At 40.3% G+C, this 20,315-nt stretch overlaps 1 protein-coding gene across 8 annotated transcripts in view; it reads left to right on the top strand.

Annotated features, from left to right (window-relative positions):
* JADE3 (jade family PHD finger 3) overlaps positions 1 to 20,061 on the top strand; it is a 51,961-nt gene extending 31,900 nt beyond the window's left edge. For all 8 annotated transcript variants that reach the window (XM_084844301.1, XM_084844296.1, XM_084844302.1 and 5 more), the window contains 7 exons: positions 1,128 to 1,318; positions 3,059 to 3,270; positions 4,836 to 5,003; positions 5,683 to 5,799; positions 7,191 to 7,664; positions 8,068 to 8,185; positions 9,994 to 20,061. In XM_084844301.1, the coding sequence (XP_084700427.1) occupies positions 1,128 to 1,318; positions 3,059 to 3,270; positions 4,836 to 5,003; positions 5,683 to 5,799; positions 7,191 to 7,664; positions 8,068 to 8,185; positions 9,994 to 10,889 (2,176 nt within the window). In that variant the 3' untranslated portion in view covers positions 10,890 to 20,061. The remainder of the gene's footprint in view (positions 1 to 1,127; positions 1,319 to 3,058; positions 3,271 to 4,835; positions 5,004 to 5,682; positions 5,800 to 7,190; positions 7,665 to 8,067; positions 8,186 to 9,993) is intronic.
* Positions 20,062 to 20,315: the final 254 nt, after the last annotated feature.

The following is a 20,315-nucleotide window of genomic DNA, read 5'->3' as shown; positions in this document are numbered from 1 at the left end:
TCTCCCAGCCTGGCAAATTTGGTGGCTTTCCATCCATATTTTGCGAGACAGGCAGTTGGTCATGCCTTTTCACTGCTTTTTCTCGAATTTTCACACTAAAAAAAAAAAACCTACAATAACCTGTGCACTAGAACAGCTCCCCATGGACCTACATCTCAAAGGGCAACACTGACTTCTGTCCATGAGGCCCTACCTGAGGGGTGAATTTTTTTCCCTATAACATCCCATAATAAGCTTTGTTGTGCACCAGACCTAGCTAATCCGCTGGAAAATTACATAGCTATTTAGGTGCAAAATTTGGAGCAGATTGGACATAAGGGAGCGTAGCTTTGCCCCCAAAACTGACTTTTTGCCCCTATGGGAAAATGCACAAAATAGTGTTCCGAACCATAACTATGGGTGCCCCGACTGGGCCACCCACAATGTGTTGATGCAATTCTATGTTGACAAATGACATTCTTGAATAGAAACACAATTCTAGAAGTTGCAGTACAGGAAAATGTTGATTATGATTATCCTCTAATTCATTGGTTCATAACCATAGGCACCAAATTTTTGTTGTTGGTGGTCTTCTAGGGGCTCCTGATAAAGGTCAAGATCAATCATAATGCCTTGTTTTGTGATTGACCAAGATCAACCACAAAACCTTGTCTCAAACCTGAGCTAGTCTTTATTTGTATGAAAACTACTATATACATTTAAATCTGTTGCTCAGTAGTGACTCATTAGAGCCATAATTATTTTTGTCCTAAAATATGTGAGGTTTTCTTATCTTCCTCTGCTGTATAAAGTGACCACAACTGGAAAACAGACTTCAGGCAGTGTGGATATTTATCCATGTAGTGGTTCTCACAGTAGGAATGAGACTGTTACAGGTCAGATAATCTCTTGAAAGATGTGATCCTGTAGTGTACAGCAGTACTCTGTGAGCAACTTGAGATTGTGCCACCTTATTTCTTGGCTGAAAGGTACCTGAAGCATGGTGCACCTTGTCACTTTTGCTTGAGCTTTCACTCTACTCCAGATCATTAGAATTAATAAGGTACATGGAATATCTGGTTTTTCAACTTGTAGAAGCGTTCTTTGACTACACTCCTTGTAGCTAATTTTAATCCTCTGTCATTTAGAGTTGTAGCAGAAAAAGTAAAGCAAGTACTATATACACGGCCTAGAAAGTACATCCGTTGTTCAAGTCAAGAGCCCACTGAACCTGGCTACATCAATATTCTAGAATTGGCAGAATCAATGTGTCGTTATGACTTGGATGACATGGACATCTTCTGGCTTCAGGAAGTAAATGAAGAGCTGGCTGAAATGGGTGAGAATATTGACAAATAACAGGTTAAAACATGTTAAGTTGAATTTTCAGTTGATTGTACTGTTGGAAGCTTTCCCTTTTTTAGAAGCTGGTGTTCAAAGAGTCTTCAGCAGTAGTTGTTCAGATAGATCTGACTGCTCCTAATTATTTTTGAAGCCTTACGAAATTTTAATATGTTCCATAAGACAGATGTGGGTGTTTGAAGCAGATTTCCACCTTAATTTGTTGGAAATGCATTTTGCTTCCTAGCAAAATGCACATTTTGTGCTAGGACTCTGGGAATATTAAAGGTCTTCCTCCTGTGTTGCTTCCAAACTGTGGACCATGCTCCCTCAAGAATTATAATTGCCCCCACTCTCTTAGCTTTTAGAAAGGGTGTGAAGAGACATCTGTTTAATTTAGCTTTTCAAATTATATACGTGCTTTAATGTTATGATATTTTACTGTTTTTAATGTTCTTTTTTGTTGTTTGAAATTGCTGTGCACCACCTTATGGCTTTTTAGCAAATAAGGCGGTATATAAATATTAATAATAAATGAGCACAGCCAATATAGGCCCTGTTCATACATAACTGCGGGCACATGTGAACTGCTTCTGGTGTGCATAATCGACCTCCAATCATCCTGATCATAGGTTGTTGCATGGATGCTGTGGGTTAATCGTGGGTTAAACAACCCAAAGTTGATCTAAGAACTAATTGTAGGTTAACTTTAGGTTGTTTAAGCCATGAACAACGCATAGCGTCCTTGTTTGCACATCATGCAACAATCTACAATTGAGACATCTGGAGGCTGATTATGCAAATTGGAAGTGGGTTGTGCTCAGCACACAACCTAGCAAATCATGGGTTAATCCATGATTTGCCACCATTACATGTGAACTGGGTCGTAGAGAAATATCAATCAGTTAACCATGAAAATGGGTGGTTTGTAATGGCCAGAGCAAGTGGATTTTTTTAGGAGACTTGCACTTTGTGGCTTCATAAAGAGATACTGCTCTGCTGTTATGTCAGTTTAAGAAGCCATGGAAGACACTTCCTTTATTTCCAAAGAGCTGGTTTCTAAACCCTCTCCAGGTAAAGCATAAAAATTAGAGAAGAGATACTTAATTTGATGTGACCAGTGCTTTTCAACATAGTATTATAGACAACATGTTGCTTATATGAATGGGAGAAGGGGCATGAGGGCATTTAATTAAAGGGTTGAATGAAGGTGGATAGGCCTTTAGTGAAGTTATAAGGCAGTCTTCGTGATGTGCCCCTTGTTGGCACAGGCAAAAATCAGATTCATGCATTATTGCTGACATCCTATCCACTACTTTTAATACATTTTGCTTTTGCAGGCCTAATGGGACAGGATTTTAAACCTAGGTATTTGAATATTTTGATATAGTAGGACTGGATATGACAAATTTCATGCCATATGGATCAAAAGGCAGTATGCAGATGTCTTAAATAAGCAAATACTTGAAACCACGTACTCTTGGTATTTTAACTTTTTATGCACCCACATTTATTGTACAAGATGATGTCCTTTACATATCAAACCAACACGTTCTGGATAATCCTTAAAACTGGAAATAAAACTTCAGTAAGCATAATAGAAATGAATAGGAGTGTGAATACAGAACCAAGTTCCAATGGCATACTTTATTTCAAAACTTCTATTAAGGGTGTTTTGTTTTTTGCATTCTTTGTGTAGTGTTAAGCAAATTACTACTTTTGCTTTAATTCTCCGCAGGATGTGGGCAGCTTGATGAGAACACAATGGAAAGAATGGTGGAAGTCCTTGAACGTCACTGTCATGAGAATATGAACCATGCCATTGAGACAGAGGAAGGGCTGGGAATAGAATACGATGAAGATGTCATTTGTGATGTGTGTCGGTCACCTGACAGTGAAGACGGGAATGATATGGTGTTTTGTGACAAATGTAATATCTGTGTTCATCAGGTTAGTGTGAAAATGCTGCATCATCTTGGTAATGGGGTTAATCTGAATGTCTTTCCAAATAGGTGTGTTTTGGGGGGCGGTGTCAGCTGAAAACAACTTATTGGAAAGAAGCAAGAAGTCTGGCAGCCTCTGAAAGGGGCAGGGGGTCTGGAATTTTTATCCTCTGTAAAAGGCTATGTAAAAGTTAAAATGTAAATACTCTGGACAGAATAAAGTATTTTCATTCTTTGTTTGCTTATTTGTGAATCAACATATTCAAACTTGCTTTGCTTAAATCTTGGGATTTTTATTTTGTTTTTTTTAAACCACCGATTTTAAAAAATATGGTGCTAAGCTCTATCAGGAAACTTGAGATAGGTCAAAATAAATTTCATGTTTGTGTTGCAGTATAGTTGCACTCTTTCTCCACAACCACATGATTTTAAGTTAAGGCTCCTTATTGGCAGGTTTTGCTTGTTTTAACTATTATAGAAATCCGGGCAAACTGAGGCTACAGTTCCTAAAAATATGAGCATGCCTGTTTAGAATAGAATAAGGGTCATGCCTGTCTCTTAAACACATGAATGTAATGCATACATATGCCATTGAACTGAATTAGATGTTAATAATTCACATGCTAGAATTTCCCCCAGTAATGTGTCCTGAAGGCATATAAATAGTGATCAAGAAATATTAGAAGGTTTTTGAAACATTGTCTTGGAGCAGGCGTCCTCATATTAAGTTTCATATTCTACTCCCAAAGATAACAGTGAGGAATGTAGCAGCTTTATAAGTGAAGTCTTCAGAAGATGCTTGTCTTTTGAGTTTTCTATAATAGGAAAAAATGGAACAGAGGAGCATTAATTCCTAAACTTCATTAAACGATTCTGGTTTATGACAATGCAGCACTCATGGTGAAAGTGGAAGCAAATGATACACAAAACGATATTGTGCCAAAGGCTGATTTTCTTGCCTAGGCAAGAGTGCACTCTACTGGATTAATGTGGAATATTTCAGAAATAACTTCAATGACTCCTACTGGAGTCTTCATTAGTAAGATTATTTTTATTTTATTTATTTATTTCATTTCTATACCACCAATAGCTGAAGCTGTCTGGGCAGTTCACAAAAAAATTAAAGATTAATAACAGCACCTTTCTAGGTCAGTCCATACTGGTATTAGATGCCACAGAGAGAGCTACTTACCTGGATTGAATTGTATATAAAAAAGAAACTGACCCTGTAACTCTATCCTGAAGCCATGTATTGCTTTTATATACCTTGGTGGTATTAAAGAGAGGGGTTGGAGGACACTGCCCAATTTCCTCTGATATGGGACATCTGGCTCCTGTGCTTTTTGCAGAAACTCCCTGTATTGCAGTATTAATAAATAGTGTATAACTTTCTGCCTGTTAGGAAAAATAGGATATTCTGTTCCTCCTGTTTCAAACAGCTGGGAAACGTCTTCCAACATTAATTTATTATCTAAAATTTAAAAATGTATTACAGTTGGTATTGAGATAGACAAATGATGTGCCCCTTCACCTATGGATTCAAACAAAACAGCAATTTGCTTTTATCCCCAGGCATGTTATGGTATCCTCAAGGTTCCTGAAGGGAGCTGGTTGTGCCGTACTTGTGTTCTCGGTATACACCCTCAATGTCTCTTGTGTCCAAAGAGAGGTGGGGCCATGAAAGCTACAAGAACAGGCACCAAGTGGGCACATGTGAGTTGTGCTCTCTGGATTCCAGAGGTATGAATAAGTTGATTAATCCTCACTGTTCCTTACCATGGTCCTGTACTATCACCTACTGTAGTTCATATTAGAGTGGCCATTCAGGTTAATCCACTTGAAAGGAAAAGAAGCAACATTATGATACAGAACCCCGAACATTTGTGAGGGGGTCAGATTGTTCCTTTGACAATTCTCCTCTTCCCCTTCAGACTAGAACCTGGAGAATAAAGTGACTCCAAAGAGTGCAGGGGTTGGCCATCTGTGATTGATATAATCAGCAGTTAAAGGAGTCTTTGGAACATTGATCGCCACGTGCTATTCTTTTATGGCATATTTGATGCCTAAAAACTAAACTTCATTTCTTTAGAGCTATGAACATCTTGTTGAAAACTACCCCCAAAACCCCCTATATTTTTAAATTTGGTTTTACTACATTAGCCTCCCTAGTAAGCTTTAGTTATAGGGCAGCTTATAAATGTTGAAAATAAATAAATTAACCTCATTTTGATTTTTAGCCCTTATTTTAGCCTGTATTTAAGTGACTAACAGGAAAGCATTTGTGGTGTAAATGTACCCCAGTTTATAGCTCAGTTCTCAGTTCTTGTTTGCTTATTTTAGAAGATGCTGAAGTTGAATAATGTGGTAGCTCTTTCTGGCAATGTCAGTCGTAGTAATTCATACCATGTTTTGCTTGTAGGTAAGCATTGCTTGCCCAGAAAGGATGGAACCAATTACAAAAGTATCTCACATTCCACCAAGTAGATGGGCTTTAGTTTGCAGCTTATGCAAATTGAAAACTGGTGCTTGTATTCAGGTATGTGCTAATTCTGTGTTGTGGTCTTTGAGGGTGCGGAGTAGAAATTGCATGCTAGCAAACATAGCACATTCAGAGTGGTAAGGACCAACTATCTCATAATGTGCTGGATGGAAGACAAATGCAGCAGCTGCTTTGCTCCCAGCAGTACTTTGCAGGTAAATCGCCTTCAGCTGTAGAAACTCCTAGGGTCCAGTGAAAGAAAGTGAGCTTCAAACAAGGCTTCTTGGTATTTATCAACAGTTTGTTCTTTTAGTCAGTTACAGATAAACAGATAAGCTGAGCTTGAATGTTTGCGTGCATTCAAAAAAAACTCTGCTAGATCTTGGGTCGGCTGGGAAGCTTTAAGCCTCTCCTATTGCTTTACCTCCCTGCTCCCAACATTTCTATACAGCTATGACTGGGGAAGCGAATTTGAGGGTGTCTGATAGAGATGTGTTTGCTGCAACAACACAAAGAGGTATAAAGCAAAATGCTTCTTGGAAGAGTTACAGTCTGAATCGTTTTCACAGAATTAAACTCTTCTGCCTTTGTCCTTGGGTGCTATCTCATCTGTACACTGTCAGCAGTCAATGACAGAATAGGTCTTCCTATCATAGCAAGGTTCTCATTACAAATCTCTCCTCAGCCATGAATTAACTAAGTGGCTTTAGGCAATCTCCTATCACTCGGCTCCCCATCCACAATAAGGGAATAATAATAGAGACCAACTTCTAACAGTTCTTTTACGGATTCCTAAAATAATGCATATGAGGCACTTTCCTTTAAACCTCTTCATAAATACTTGTTTTATTATTAAACTGTGTATCTGTTATGAAGCCTTGAATCCCTACCTCTTCTGCTGCTAATGAGTTGGTATAGTGGCTGAGTCTTTAGTTAAGTGGTTTTGGCGGAAGTGCAATTGTTTCATATTGCTAGTGCTGATACTTTATGATTAACTAGGCATTTGTCATCTACATCATCATCAACCCTAATCTTAGTAGGGTTGGAATATTGTGGTTTAATACATGAAGTATTTTTGTTGAATAGTCTGTGCTTTTAATCTAGGAGTTATTTCACAGTGTGTTCTGTCTCTTCAAGGTATATATGTGCATCTTATAAAATTGAGAAAATGTTATAACTAAAAGTCTGTTGCATTTTATAAGCTGAATCTCAAGTGCCTTTAATGAAAAAAAATTGGCTTGATTTTGTCTGGAAGTTACCATTCAGACTTTCAACTGCTGAATTAAAAGCTTTAAATTGAAATGTCTCCGGAAATCTCCTGTAAAATTATGTGTTTGTACATATGTAATAACGAAAGCTCTGTGATGCTTCTAAGTTTTCATTGGTTAGTTTTCTTCTGCTCATGCATGGGTTGATACTGACTGACAGTGGTTTCCTTCACTCAACAGTGCTCTGTGAAGAGCTGTATCACTGCCTTTCATGTCACGTGTGCCTTTGAGCATAGCCTAGAGATGAAAACAATCCTGGATGATGGTGATGAAGTAAAGTTCAAGTCTTACTGCCTAAAGCATAGCAAAACCAAGCAGAACTTGATGCCTGATCCAGATGACAACCCCAAGAGTTCCGTAGACCAGAAGCAGACTGAGAGTGAGAAAACCAGTTTGCGCGCTCAGAAGCTTCGGGAACTGGAAGAGGAGTTCTACTCTCTAGTGAGAATAGATGATGTTGCAGCAGAACTGGGCCTCCCGAAGCTCACTGTAGACTTGATTTATAATTACTGGAAACTAAAACGGAAAAGTAACTTTAATAAACCATTATTTCCTCCCAAGGAGGATGAAGAAAATGGCTTGGTTCAGCCAAAAGAAGATAGCATTCATACTCGAATGAGGATGTTCATGCATTTGAGGCAGGATCTAGAGAGGGTAAGAGGGAGAGGGGAAAGGGAAGGTAACAAACTGTATAAAACTGACTAATATATAAAAAATCAGGTGCAAGCTCAAAAATGAAAAATGAGATCCTTCCAGTGTTCTGTATCTTGGCAACATTCCTTTTTTGAATCTGGACATGGAAGGGGAAATTATTGTCAGGTGAAATGCAAATTTTTGTGTGGTGTTAAGTTGTCCTGGAGGTTTGAACAACAATTCTTGATTTTAGGCCCAGGCATTTGAATCTGATTCTGAACTTTTAATTCAGTATTCTTTAAAAAAAATTAAGTATAGAGGTTCTAAATCTGTAATTTGAAATGGAATATTATCCTAAGTAGTAATTTTGAAAAATCTGTTACAAGCTTTTTAAGTGTGAGGTTTTTCTTTGCTTTATCTTTAGGTAAGAAATCTTTGCTACATGGTAAGCAGAAGAGAGAAGTTAAAACTTTCTCACAGCAAAGCACATGAGCAGGTCTTTAATTTGCAAGTCCAGCTTATTAATCAGGAAATTGCTGCAGGTAATGAATGCATAATGAATACAATAATTTGCTCCCAGAGTCTTTTAAAACCCTCTTTTCTAGGAACGTTAATTATATTGCTTAAAATCCTTTTTCAGTGCCACATATGAAGCTGTTACTGAGAACATGGTTATAGGTTACCTATGTGATGCATTTTTAAATTGATGCACTTGTTTACATTGCAGTTTACATTAGACTAAACCTGTAATTTTTGTTAAAGTCCTCAATAACTAGAATACACTAGAACAGGGGTGGGAACCTTTTTCTGTCGGGGCACATTCCCTCATGGGTACCCCTTTTCTGTCTCACGTGTTCTCTCTTGCTTTCTCTCTCTCTTTCTCTGCTACCAGATCCTCTTCAGTTAATTTATTCTTCCAAATTAATATCTTACCAGACATCACCCAAATCAGCTTTCCCCTTCCCCCAAATCCTGACTTGAATTAATTTCTCCACCCCCTTTAGATAATGTTCTACCCACAGATCACGCCAAATCAACAGTCTCCCATCTAACGCTGCCACAGAGCCTGGGAAGCAGAACGAGAAAGCTGTCCTTTGGATGGGTGCAAAGGCTAGGACTTTGCTTGCCATGCCAAGCCAAGGGGAAAGGGAGTGGGGGGAGAAAGAGGTTAGATGGAAAGAGTAAAGGGGAATAATCACTGGTGCTGCAGAGAAAGAAAAAGGAAAAGCAGGAGCAAGGAAGGAATGTGAGAGGAGCGGAGGAGTAGAAAAAACATAATGGCTGTTCACTTCATTGAAGCTCCCCCTCCCTTCCCTCTGTGGAATTCTCTCACTTTGCTTTGCCAGGGTCCTGAGTAAGATATATTTAAGTGGCAGAGCAAGATGTCCCCTGCTAGAGGTGTGGCACAGAGAAAGGAGAATTTGGGAGAGACATCTCACTTTGGCAGCCTTCCAGCAGTCCTGAAGAGCAGCAGTGAAGAATGAGAAGGGGGTTTCTCTTTCACTTTCCCGATGCTTTGGCATGCAGATTAGCAGTGTGCCTGGCAATGGAGCCCAGTGGCTCCTGGGGGTGTAGTTTTCCTTCCTTTGCAAGACTATTTCCCCCTGAAGCCACTGCACTCAACCAGGTAGCATGCTGGTTTGCTGCTGAAATCCAACAGCAAACTGGTACGGTGCACTAAAAAGGTTGAATTTAGCTTGAGAACAAGCTAATTTGGCCTTTTTAGTACGCCACAGTGCTAAAACCGCTGGCACGGGGGCAGTGAGGGCCACCCTGGGGGGCTGGGGCTGCATGCAGCCCATGGGGCACATGTTGTCTACCCCTGGTGTATGGCGAGAGAGAGGGCAAAAGCAGTGGGGCCAGCTCCTGTACACTCTGCTGTCAAGAGGGAATTTGAAGCAATAGCCTTGCGGAGTACAGAGGTAGCAGTAATTATTGGTGGGCCAAAGCAGGGAAGATGGAGGAGAGGCTGCAGGCTGGATCAGAAGGCTGGCAGTTTCCTATCCCTGCACTAGTATATACAAATCCTACAAACCTATTGGTCTTTTCCTACCATTGTGTTCATAAATCATGTGTTGCTTGGATTTGAGAAGTACAGATCCTTAGTATGTGTGCATACAAGGAATATCAAGTAAAAGCTTGTAAATAATGTTTTCGAATCTATTTTGAGCAGAACATGAAAAAAGGAATTTTCATGAATTGCGAAATGTAATATAAAGCCATTACTAAGTTTAAAAGTTCCATAATGGATATGTTGCATACCTTTGCATGATGAAATTTGCCTATTAAATATCTCGCTTTCTCCCTCTCCCCACTCCAATCTCTCTCTCTCTCTCTCTCTCTTTTTTAGGACATTCCCTGACAAGTGCACTAGAGAACACACTGTTTTATCCACCACCGAGAATCACCTTGAAGCTAAAAATGCCGAAATCAACATTGGGAGATTGCAAAAATAATTTGAAATCTGCTAACAAGCTCCTTTCTCCTGACAACAATGCCACGGTTTACAGCAAAAAGGGTATTCCGCTATCCAAGGATACTTTTGTTTCAAATATGAAATCTTATTCAAGGTTTCAGCATGAAAATAGAAGTAATGGCTTACTGGGTGGGTTTGTGAAGTCTAGGAATGAAGCAAAAGATTCTGGGCCTGCACACTCATCAGACTTCCATCGTGGGCAGTCATCTGGCAAACCCTTAGCGCTTCAAGCTGCATTGCATGGACAGTCCTCTATTGGGAATGGGAAAATTCAGCAGAACTCTAAACTAGCCAAGTCAAATGGTTTAATGAGCAGAGTTGGGGATGTCACTCAGAGAGACAGCTCCAGCCAGACAACATACGAACAGCAGTCTGTGCTCTCTGCCCACTTAGCTAGCCAGAGTGGCTTCAGAAAATCCACAATAGAACATTTTAACAGGTCCTTCAAAGAAGCAACCAACAGTTTGGTGAGGACCACAGAAGATCTCAGGTGCTGTGAAAAGCCCTCAAGAAGGCTTTCAATGAGGGAGCGTTCATGGGGCAAGCAGACTCTTGAATATCAGATGGGGAGTGCTCCCTACCAGGACAATGATGGGTATTGCCCTGATTTGGAACTGAGTGACTCTGAAGCTGAGAGTGATGAGAATAAAGGACAGATCAGATTGAGAAAAAGCAGCTCTGAGGGAGAGAGTCCAAGCCAAGACTTCAATAGGGATTGTCACAGTAGAAATAAAAGAAATTTGATTTCTCACAGTTCAGTACAAAGGTGATTAAAAACCCCTGACAATGGGAATAGCTCAGCCTTTGTACATCCTAGATGCAAACCTTGGGAAATCTGCAGGTTATAGAACATGGTGCAGGGGCCACAAGCAAATGACAAAGCTGTTTTTCCCAACTGTGAATTGGTTTGCCCTTTTGAGAAGATTGTTAATTGGGTTTTTCCAAGGTCATTGTGCTATAAGTAAAGGTTCCATTAAGTATCATTTCCAGAAATGGTTTTATATATCTGCTTCCCTCTACGGAATGTATTGTGTTGGGCTTTGTACTGGTAGGCAAGTATTCAAAAGGCCCTTCCGTGACAATCTGCAAGAAGATATCAGACAATTCTTGTTGCAGCTGCAATACAGTCTCATTTCATAAGAACACTTAAGCAATCTCTTAAATTGTGAAGGAATTGTAACAACAAGGAAGCCTGCGTATTTGAAATTGTGGTGCTTGCTTAAGTGTTTTTCTGGATTGGGACAAATGTGACTACTAGACAGAAATCATGTTCTCATCCAATTTTAGAACAAAGGGTGTGATCCTCAATACTTGGAAGTAAGAACCATTTTAACTCAGTGGGGCTTGCTTTCAAGTAAACACGCATAGGATCAGGATATAAGTAATAGTTGCTCCTAACCTGCTGAGGTAGGTTTACAAACTCCACAGTCAATGCTGCCAAACACACTGACCTCTAGATTTTTCCCTTGATAGTTTGCTCCTGCTAAAGGTTGCATTTCCCTTTGCTGAGGCAGTTTGCTTTATTCTGTAAATACTCTTTAACTTCTAGTATTTTTGACTGTTTTTTAATCCCTGTGTACATAGTAGCTTGTTGTGGGTTGCACTTGTAAAATATTTTCCCTAGCCAGCCAATACAGATGGCTGATATGTGGATAATGTTGAATACTAGAAGTACTTAATCTCTAACATGTTCAGGCAATCACCGGTGATGCCAGATTCTCCCTTGTCAACTCAGAAGGCTTTTTTTTAACTTGGTCCTACAACACAAACCCTATATTCCACCCCCCCCTTCACATACTACTTTTTTCAGCTAGCAAATACTTCATCAGATTTCTGAGCCAAAAGATTAAAAATCAGTGTATGCATATGAATGTGTGTATTGGTTTCCAAGTTTAAGTAGTCAGAAGTGGTAAACTGAAATATTTTTGATTGCCAAACAGCTTGGGAACTGTTTAGGCTACTTTGTTGTTTAATTAGATTTTTAACAAAACTCTTTCTAACAGATGGTTTAAAACAAATACAACAGCTTCAAAGAAGTTACTTTTTTCATTACTCTACACCCTTGATTTTTAATTAGAATAAAAGTAGACTTCAGCATCCAGAAATTGTTTCATTAATGGAATCTTCACTCTTTGGTTTTGTTAATGAAATACTATAATGTAAAACAGGTGTAATTGGGATAAATTTGAAATCTAATAAGTAATTTATAGTGAAAAAACAAACAAATGAGAGCCACATTTTCTTGAAAGCCTTAACATTATTTCATATAGGTGGGAACAATAAATTGATGACAGGCTCCTGAAGGAGAGAAATGAAATTTGACAGTTCAACATTCTTTGCTTTAAGCATTATTGCAAGTTTGCTTTGTTTACTTTTTTTTTGTATGTTTGTGTAATTTTGTCTTTTTCAAAGAGATTTATTTTAAGGCATTTCCTTTGGTGTAAATATGCAGCAGCTTTTCTTTTTTTTTAAGTGTTTCGTTCGTTGAGAAATGGTTGGCTTTTAAGTTGTGAACCATTCAGAATGGTGCTAATAATGTTCACTTCTCTATACATTGGTTCTAGTTCCCTCTTTAATATATATTTATTGTTAACACTTTTTCCTGGTCATGAAAGTAAACAGAATTGAACTTGGGAACAGCTATTTCAGTGGCCAGGAAAAGAAAACACAATCATGTTTCATGCCCAGTGGTATGAGAACAATATAGAGGGTGGGAAATGGTGCTTCAGCAAGATCCCAGAATTTTGCTAATTTAAGGGTGATGACTAAAATATATCATTTCAGGAAATAGTGTTTTTGATTTGTTAGTTTTACGTTATTTTAATAGATACATGAAGGAGCCTTTGGCTACATAGCTTTCAAGTATCTGTCTCCAAAGTATATTTGCTAGTTTTTACAGTGTGTTCAGTGGCTAACTTTGAAGTATTACCTCTTAACCTAATTTGTTTTCTTGTTTTGCTTTATATTAAATATATATCTATAGATATATATAGATATATATATTCAATTTTTAAAAAAATGGACTGTCTTTTTCAGACGTCCCCTTTTTACAGTACTTTTTTCATTAAATTATGAAACTGCTAACCATACCTTCTTCATTGTGATCTTTTGAAGGCTGTAATATTTGTGGGAAAGTTGCAAAACCAGCATTTTGTTTGTTAGAGCTGCTGGAGTACTCTAGTTTATCCGTGAAGGACTTATAAAATTCCTATATACAAAGCAAATAGGACAATCCAGGTGTTGTGTAAGTTACTTTGAGAACGTGAAATTCTTGCATTTACATCATCACGTAGGATTGCGAGTACAGGGGCATGTTTCATATAGGAGTTTGGTAGTGTGTGAATTTGATTTTTGTAGGGCTGCAACTGGATTTTAAAAAATTAATCGATTAATTGTATGAGTTTAATTAAACTATTGATCTATTGGTTAAATTAGCATATGATTAAAATAGTTCTAAATCAAGAAGCACACTTTATTTTTATGCAAACCACACGTGTTGTAGCAAGCTTTGTCTTAGAAAAGGCATCCCCTTCTGTGTGATAGAACAGGAGGGAATGCCCTTGAAGATAGTGCTTGTCATCTGCAATTTTATTAAACTGTATTAATTTTTTTTAAATCTGCCCAATTAATACTTTTTATTTGATTAATCAATTAGAACATTTAATCAGTTAACATTGCAGCTCTAGATATTTGTTGATATTTTGTGGAATTGCTCTACTATCATAAAATTCATTGTTTTAGAAAACGTCTAACCTGCTTTTGGGCCTGCAAAAGGGCACCCAAGATAGCTTCTATATTAAAAACACAATAAAAAGTCAAATACAATCTATCACTTAAATCATTAAAACAAGCAGCATAAGAAGGGCATAAAACCATCTCAGTTTAAATCACCACAGTAGGAGGCTAAAACATATTAAAGGCATAGTGGAATAAAAAACTCCATGCTAAAACTCGGGGCGGTGGGTGGGGGCAACTGAACCTCATTCAGTAAAGTACTTCTACAATCTGGGTGCCACTACTGAGAAGACCCGCTGTCATTTCCAAAGCTGACAGAACATGGAAGCAGGGCCTCAGATGTTGAATATACAATCAGGTTTGATGTGGGAGGCAGACCTTCAATTGAATTGTGCCTGGAAATGAATTAGCTAAAATGGATTCTGGAGAGGTTCACTTACATCCAAATGCAACCAACTGATTTGATTTTTGAATTCTAGACTAGTGTGTAATTGGTGCAGCATAAAAACTTTACATATAGAAATCTTACTCCACTTATCAAGTGGACTACATTGCAGGGCTGCTGTAAGCTACTCTCTCTGCACAGCTCTTCAACTTGCACTAGGTGTATAATAACTAATCTACACTGCAGGGTAGTGGTATACTACTCTCAGTCCACTGCAATGTTAGGGTAAAAGCAATGGATAACATCGCAAAGTTTTGTAAGTACTCTTCAGCCCAACCTGAAATAAGGGTCTAATACCTTTGGACAATACTGCAGGATTGTTTTAAACCACTCAAGAGCTTGACCTGCATTATTCAGTGTGAACTACACTGTAGGGCTGTCATAAGCCACGCTCGGCAAACCACAACTTCCAATTTGCAATACGGGGAATGAACTTCCTTTGCTTTGGAATTTGCATTAGCAGGATTATTTTAAAATACTTCACACTAAGGATTGGGTTATGAAGAGCAGGAACTCTTTGCTGCTACCTTTTGAGGAGTAGAGTGCAGACACTAGTGTCAAATCCTGGCTACATTTTAAATCTTGGATTTCTTTATGGATGTTTAGGACAGTTATCATTTCCCCAGGGGTATTGAAAAATAGCTTCTGAACAAGAAAATGACTTCTCCAGACAATGAGATGGTTCTTCTCTGCCCATTTTATGTCTATATCTCTTCCTCCATGCTTGTTTTCCAACCATTCCATTCCATCCTCACCACCAGTTTTCTATTCCCCTGCAACAGGATTCTGTGGCCGCTGAGCACACTCGGTACTGATTGGGCTGTTTTTGTGGGTTCTCATATCTTGTTGGTGATAGCGGAAATTTCCAGATAAATTTGCATTGGTCCTTAAAGTAGAGCAGTAGTTTAATGTTAGTAATATTGCAGGAGTAAAGTACTGTATTGTGGTATTGTCTCTAGACTAATAATACTGCATGGGAAGGAAAATGAGAGGCAAATCTTTGCTCTTCTCATCCCCCTGTCATCACTGCCCGCTCGGTCTACTGTACCCATGAGACCCTTACACTGTGCAAAAGGCAGCACAAAAGTATAGCAAACCTGGATAGGCAGCAGCAATGGACTGCCTCCACCCAAGCAGTAGAGAAAATCTGTCTTGGGTCCTGGAAAGAGGAGGCAGCAGCACAGAGCTCTATCATTTACCTTTAATGAGATCCCTCATTATTGTTCGCTGGGAGGGATTCGGCAGTAGATATCCTTGTACTGTTCTTTACGATCATAGTGCAAAGGCAGTGGAACTGTTTTCGTCCCAGTAGCCAGGAAAGGCAACGGCTATGGCTGACTGACATGCTCAAGGCCAGCAGTGAACTTGCGGCGGAATAAGGACTGATCTGGAATAATGTATCTAACTGTGGGAAGTACACTTGCCCTGCAATAAACTATGGCCTTCAATAATGAAAATACTTTGGGTAGTAATTATTTCACAATGGGGTGATAATGTACCTGAAGCAGAGTTACTTAAATCCCACAATAAGAAGCTGTTTCAGCAGACATAAAGATCCTGCTCCTATCTACCAAAGAAACTTCGGTGTTAATTGCTCTACACTGTTGTTGAAAATTAAAATAGCCTCTGTGTTAAACAATGGGGAATGAATTTAAATGTGCCAGGAAACAGCATTTTAGAAATTCTGTTTCTCTGTTGGCTTTCTATATCAAGAAAAATGTTCCACTTTTTAAGAGTAGAGCCCTTTTTTTGGGGGGGGGGAGAGCCCCTGCTTTGCATGTAGAAGGTCCCAGGTTCAATCCCAGCATCTCCAGGTAGAGCGGGAAAATGTCCTGCATGAAACCTCGGAGAGCTGCTGCCAATCATGGTTGACAATACTGGACTAGATGGACCAATGATCTAACACAGTATAAGGCAGCTTTCTATGTTCCTATTTGAGCTATGTAATATTAGCTGTGAAATTTTGACCTTAGCAATGCAATATGTGGGACTTACTTGCTTTGTTGTTGTTGTTCAGTCGTGTCCGACTCTTCGTGACCCCATGGACCGTAGCACGCCAGGCCTTCCTGTCCTGCGCACTTGCTACATGTACTCTAATTTCCCACTCCCCTTGTTTATTATAGAAATAAATCATTAGCCCCATTCCCCCTTTGACACCCCTCTGTCCTTATTCTGTGTGTAGTATTACAATAGATTAACAAAAGTGTTCAAAGTTCTAGGCAGGGCTGGGTGGGGGTAGCATTGAAATGTTGTAGTTCAATGGAGCATAAAAGAGCTACTTGTTGGGCTTTCCCCCTTAACTTCTGGGCAAAGCACTTGAACCAAATACTGAACTTATGTATACTACTTTAAACAGTTGTACTTTTTCACGTTTTTCTCCCTAATTTTCCTAGCCCATTGTAAATAGTATTTCATCACATGTTGGCTGAGATGACTTAGATGCCACAGTACCCTAAATGTATAATACTATCAGAGATTGTGTAGCATATTGGCAGATGGCATGAGCTAGGAGCAGAAAGACCTAATCTCAGTCATAAATTAATTAGGTGACCTTACATAAGCTACTCACCACATTGGCTTCCATCTGTAACGTGGGTAGTGATCCTGGCCTACCTAACAGGATTGTTACAAAGATTACGACAAATAATGTATGTCAAGTGTTTTGGCCTACATAACATAAAGGGCTTCTTCACATGGAGCTTTTATCCTGCTATTGAGATTGCTCATTCATGGAAGTTTGCAGGCCCTTTAGAGGAAGTCACCCACCTCCAGGGCATCTCCTGAACTAAATGACCTTTATTCCATTTTTAAGTAGATCGGAGATAACGAGGTATCAAATTACACTGCTTGTGCTTCACTTGAGTTCCCTCAAGAAGTGAAAAGTGGCAAGAAGAGGAGCTCGATCAATGAAACATATGGAAGACTCAGATAAGGGGGAGAAGGAAGGGGAAAAGGAAGCACTTGTAAAGTGAGTCTGTTGTGATCCTGCATTTAAAATGGAAGCAGAAAGCCCCGTTTTAAATGCAGGGTTTTAAGCTGGTGTAGAGAGGCTCTAAGAATGATTATGAGAGCTGGTATGGAAGATAGTGTGTGACTGGGTTGAAATTCCCCTTCAGCCATGAAGTTAACTAGGTGACTGGGTCCCAGTCATTCTCTTTCAGCCTAAACTACTATTCAGAGTTATGATAGGACAACTGCCTGACATATGCAATCCCATGCTTCTTGAAGAAACGGAGTGATATGTACACAAACTATTTCACCTATATTGTCATTCAGGAAGTGGTAAATGTCTCCTTACTGGAGGGAGGGCATCATGCGTATTGCCTTGAAAGAGGCAGTGGTGCGTCCCCTCTTGAAGAAGCTGATCTTGGACCAGGAGGGTTTAGATCATTACTGCCCAGCTGAAAATAATCCTTTCCTGGGCAAGGTGATGGAGAGAGTGGTGTTCAACCAGCTGAAGATGTTCCTGGATGAAGCGGATTATCTAAACCCATTTCAGTCTGGCTTCAGGTCTGGACATGGCACTGAAACAGCCTTGGTTGTCCTGGTTGAAGACTTTCCTCAAGAGAGACATTGGGAGTGCGACCATGTTAATTCTCTTCTCTTGGTGGCTCTCAATACCATTGACCACAGTATCCTCCTGGAATGGCTCAGTGGGTGGGGAGTAAGAGGCATTGTATTACAGTGGTTCTGCTCCTACTTACAGGGTCACCAGCTGCTACCAGAGAGTAGCAATGAGAGATTTCTGCTTGGCTCCATGGCAGTTATGCCGTGGGTTCCATCTTGTCTCTCATGCTGTTTAACATCTCTATGAAAACCCTGGGGGCATCATCCGGAGGTTTAGAGCGTGGTGTCACCAGTACACATAAGGCAGCCAGCTCTATAGTCCTATGCAGGCTTTCATCTGTATCACATGTATGGCTAAACTGGGGCAGGACATGTGCAAGTACACATGACCCACCCCCAAGCATCCTGCGTGCCCAGTGAGTTCAGAGACCTTTCCATTTTAAGCATGAAGGGCTGCAAAGGGGTTTGTAAGCATGTTCAGTTGAACATGCTTATACAGCTCTTGAGAACCCAAACCCTGACTTATCTGATCTTTGTACTTAATCTTCGTAGACCTTCACGCTCAACACACAAAGGTCTCTGAACTAGCTAGGTGCATGGGATGCTTGGAGGCGGGACATGGGGCTTACACACATCCTGTCCCAGTTTAGCCCTACACGTGATGTAGGTGAACACTTACAATAGGCCTTATCTCTCCATTCTATCTTAATCAGGAGAGACTGCAAGTGCTGGACTGTGACACCAGTGAGACTGGTTTTTCGTTTTACGAACAGATGGTAGCAGATCCCTCTGGCTCAGCGCCAACACATTCGAATCTCCACTGAATTCACAATCCCCCATGAGGTGCATGAGGAAAATCAGGAGAGACTGTGCAAGTGCTTGGAGGAATTGGTGGGTTGGATGAGGCCTAATAAATGGAAATTAAATCCTGATAAGATGGAGCCTCTGTGGGTAGGTGGTTCCCAGATCTGGGAATTAGGCACATGGCCTGTGCAAGATGTAGTGCTCCCCCTGACGGAGCACATATATAGTCTGGGAGTACTCCATGATTCAAAGCTGACAGTAGGGGCCCACGTGGCCTCAGGGGCAAGGAGTGCTTATAGCCAGTTACAACCATTCCTGCTAGTCCATGCTTTAATAATTTCCCAACTGGCCTACAGCAAAGCTCTCTACGTGGGACTTCCCTTGAAGATGGCCTGGAAGCTGGTGCAGAATACCCATGTTGACAGGGGCAGAGAGATGTGAGCATATCGCACCAGTTTTGAAATCTCTGCGCTAGCTGCCAGTGACCAACTGGGCCCAATTCAAGGTATTAGTACTAGTGTATGAAGCTTTAAAGAGCTAAGGACCCACATAATTGAAGGACCACCTTCCCCACTATTGAGGAACCCAGGATTTAAGATTGGACAGGGAGACTTGTAGCCTGTGAGGCTATTACACATGTCAGAGCCTTTTCAGGAGTGGCACCCCAGCTGCAGAACCCATTCTGGTAGAAATTTGACTATGCCCAACACTGTTGCCAATCACCCTCCAATTGCAACTCCTGCCTTCACTCAAGTTTTGCCCAGGAAGGACTTTCCTCAGTTCCCAGGTGTCTGCCACGTAAATGCTCGAGCACATTTGGAGGGAGAAGAGGGTAAAATGCCTTCCTGCAACGAAGGGAGACACATCGGATCCCACCCCCTACCAAGCTCAGCAGCAACGTCCTCTGTTGATTCAGAGCACCACATTAAGTTCAGTGGGGCTTACTCCCAAGTAAGTGGGCTGAGGGTTGCAGACTTACGGCGCAATCTTACATTTTATGTCTACTCAGAAGTAAGTCAGAGGTTTCCTGGGGTTTGCGAGAAAAGAGTACAGCAGAAGTTAAGCTACGAAAACAAAACACACACCCCTCCTTTGCACACATGCCAGGGAGGGAGGGAGGCACTCCCTCAGTTCAAACCAGGTGTCTGCTGTGTAGAGGAGCCCTACCTAATCCCTCAAAGAAACCAAAAGCAGGAAGCTCCGGAAAGGATGTGGATTTTTGCGGGGGGGGGGGGTGCTTAATGTAGAAACGCCCATAGATTTACTCCTCCATAAGAACGAAATCTCAAGTACCTCTTGAATTGAAATAACGTAACTGGGGGCAGATAACTGATGACGGAGCGTGCGCATTCATTTAATACTATAGCGCTGTGGTTCACTGGATGACAATAGTCATTAATAATAAATAAATAAATAAATAAATAAATGCTGGTCTTTCACTGCCACTCTGCATACTCCTTTTTTTTTAGAATTACTGCATGTCCCAAGGCTGAATCCTGACATTCAAAATACGTTCCGGGGCTAAGGGTTTCTCTCCAAAGAAACCTCTCCCCCTCCCCGCCCGCCTTGCCTTGCCTTGCCTTGCCTTGCAGAAACATCACGGGCCTGGCGCCCCACCCCAGTCCGTTTCTCCGGGTCTGCCTTC

The sequence above is a fragment of the Heloderma suspectum genome, chromosome 3 (assembly GCF_057233095.1).
Source record: "Heloderma suspectum isolate Gila_16-S chromosome 3, 16-S_ref, whole genome shotgun sequence".
NCBI classification, from domain to species: domain Eukaryota; kingdom Metazoa; phylum Chordata; class Lepidosauria; order Squamata; family Helodermatidae; genus Heloderma; species Heloderma suspectum.
The sequence above is the reverse complement of the archived record's forward strand: the minus strand, read 5'-3'. Positions and strand labels throughout refer to the sequence as shown.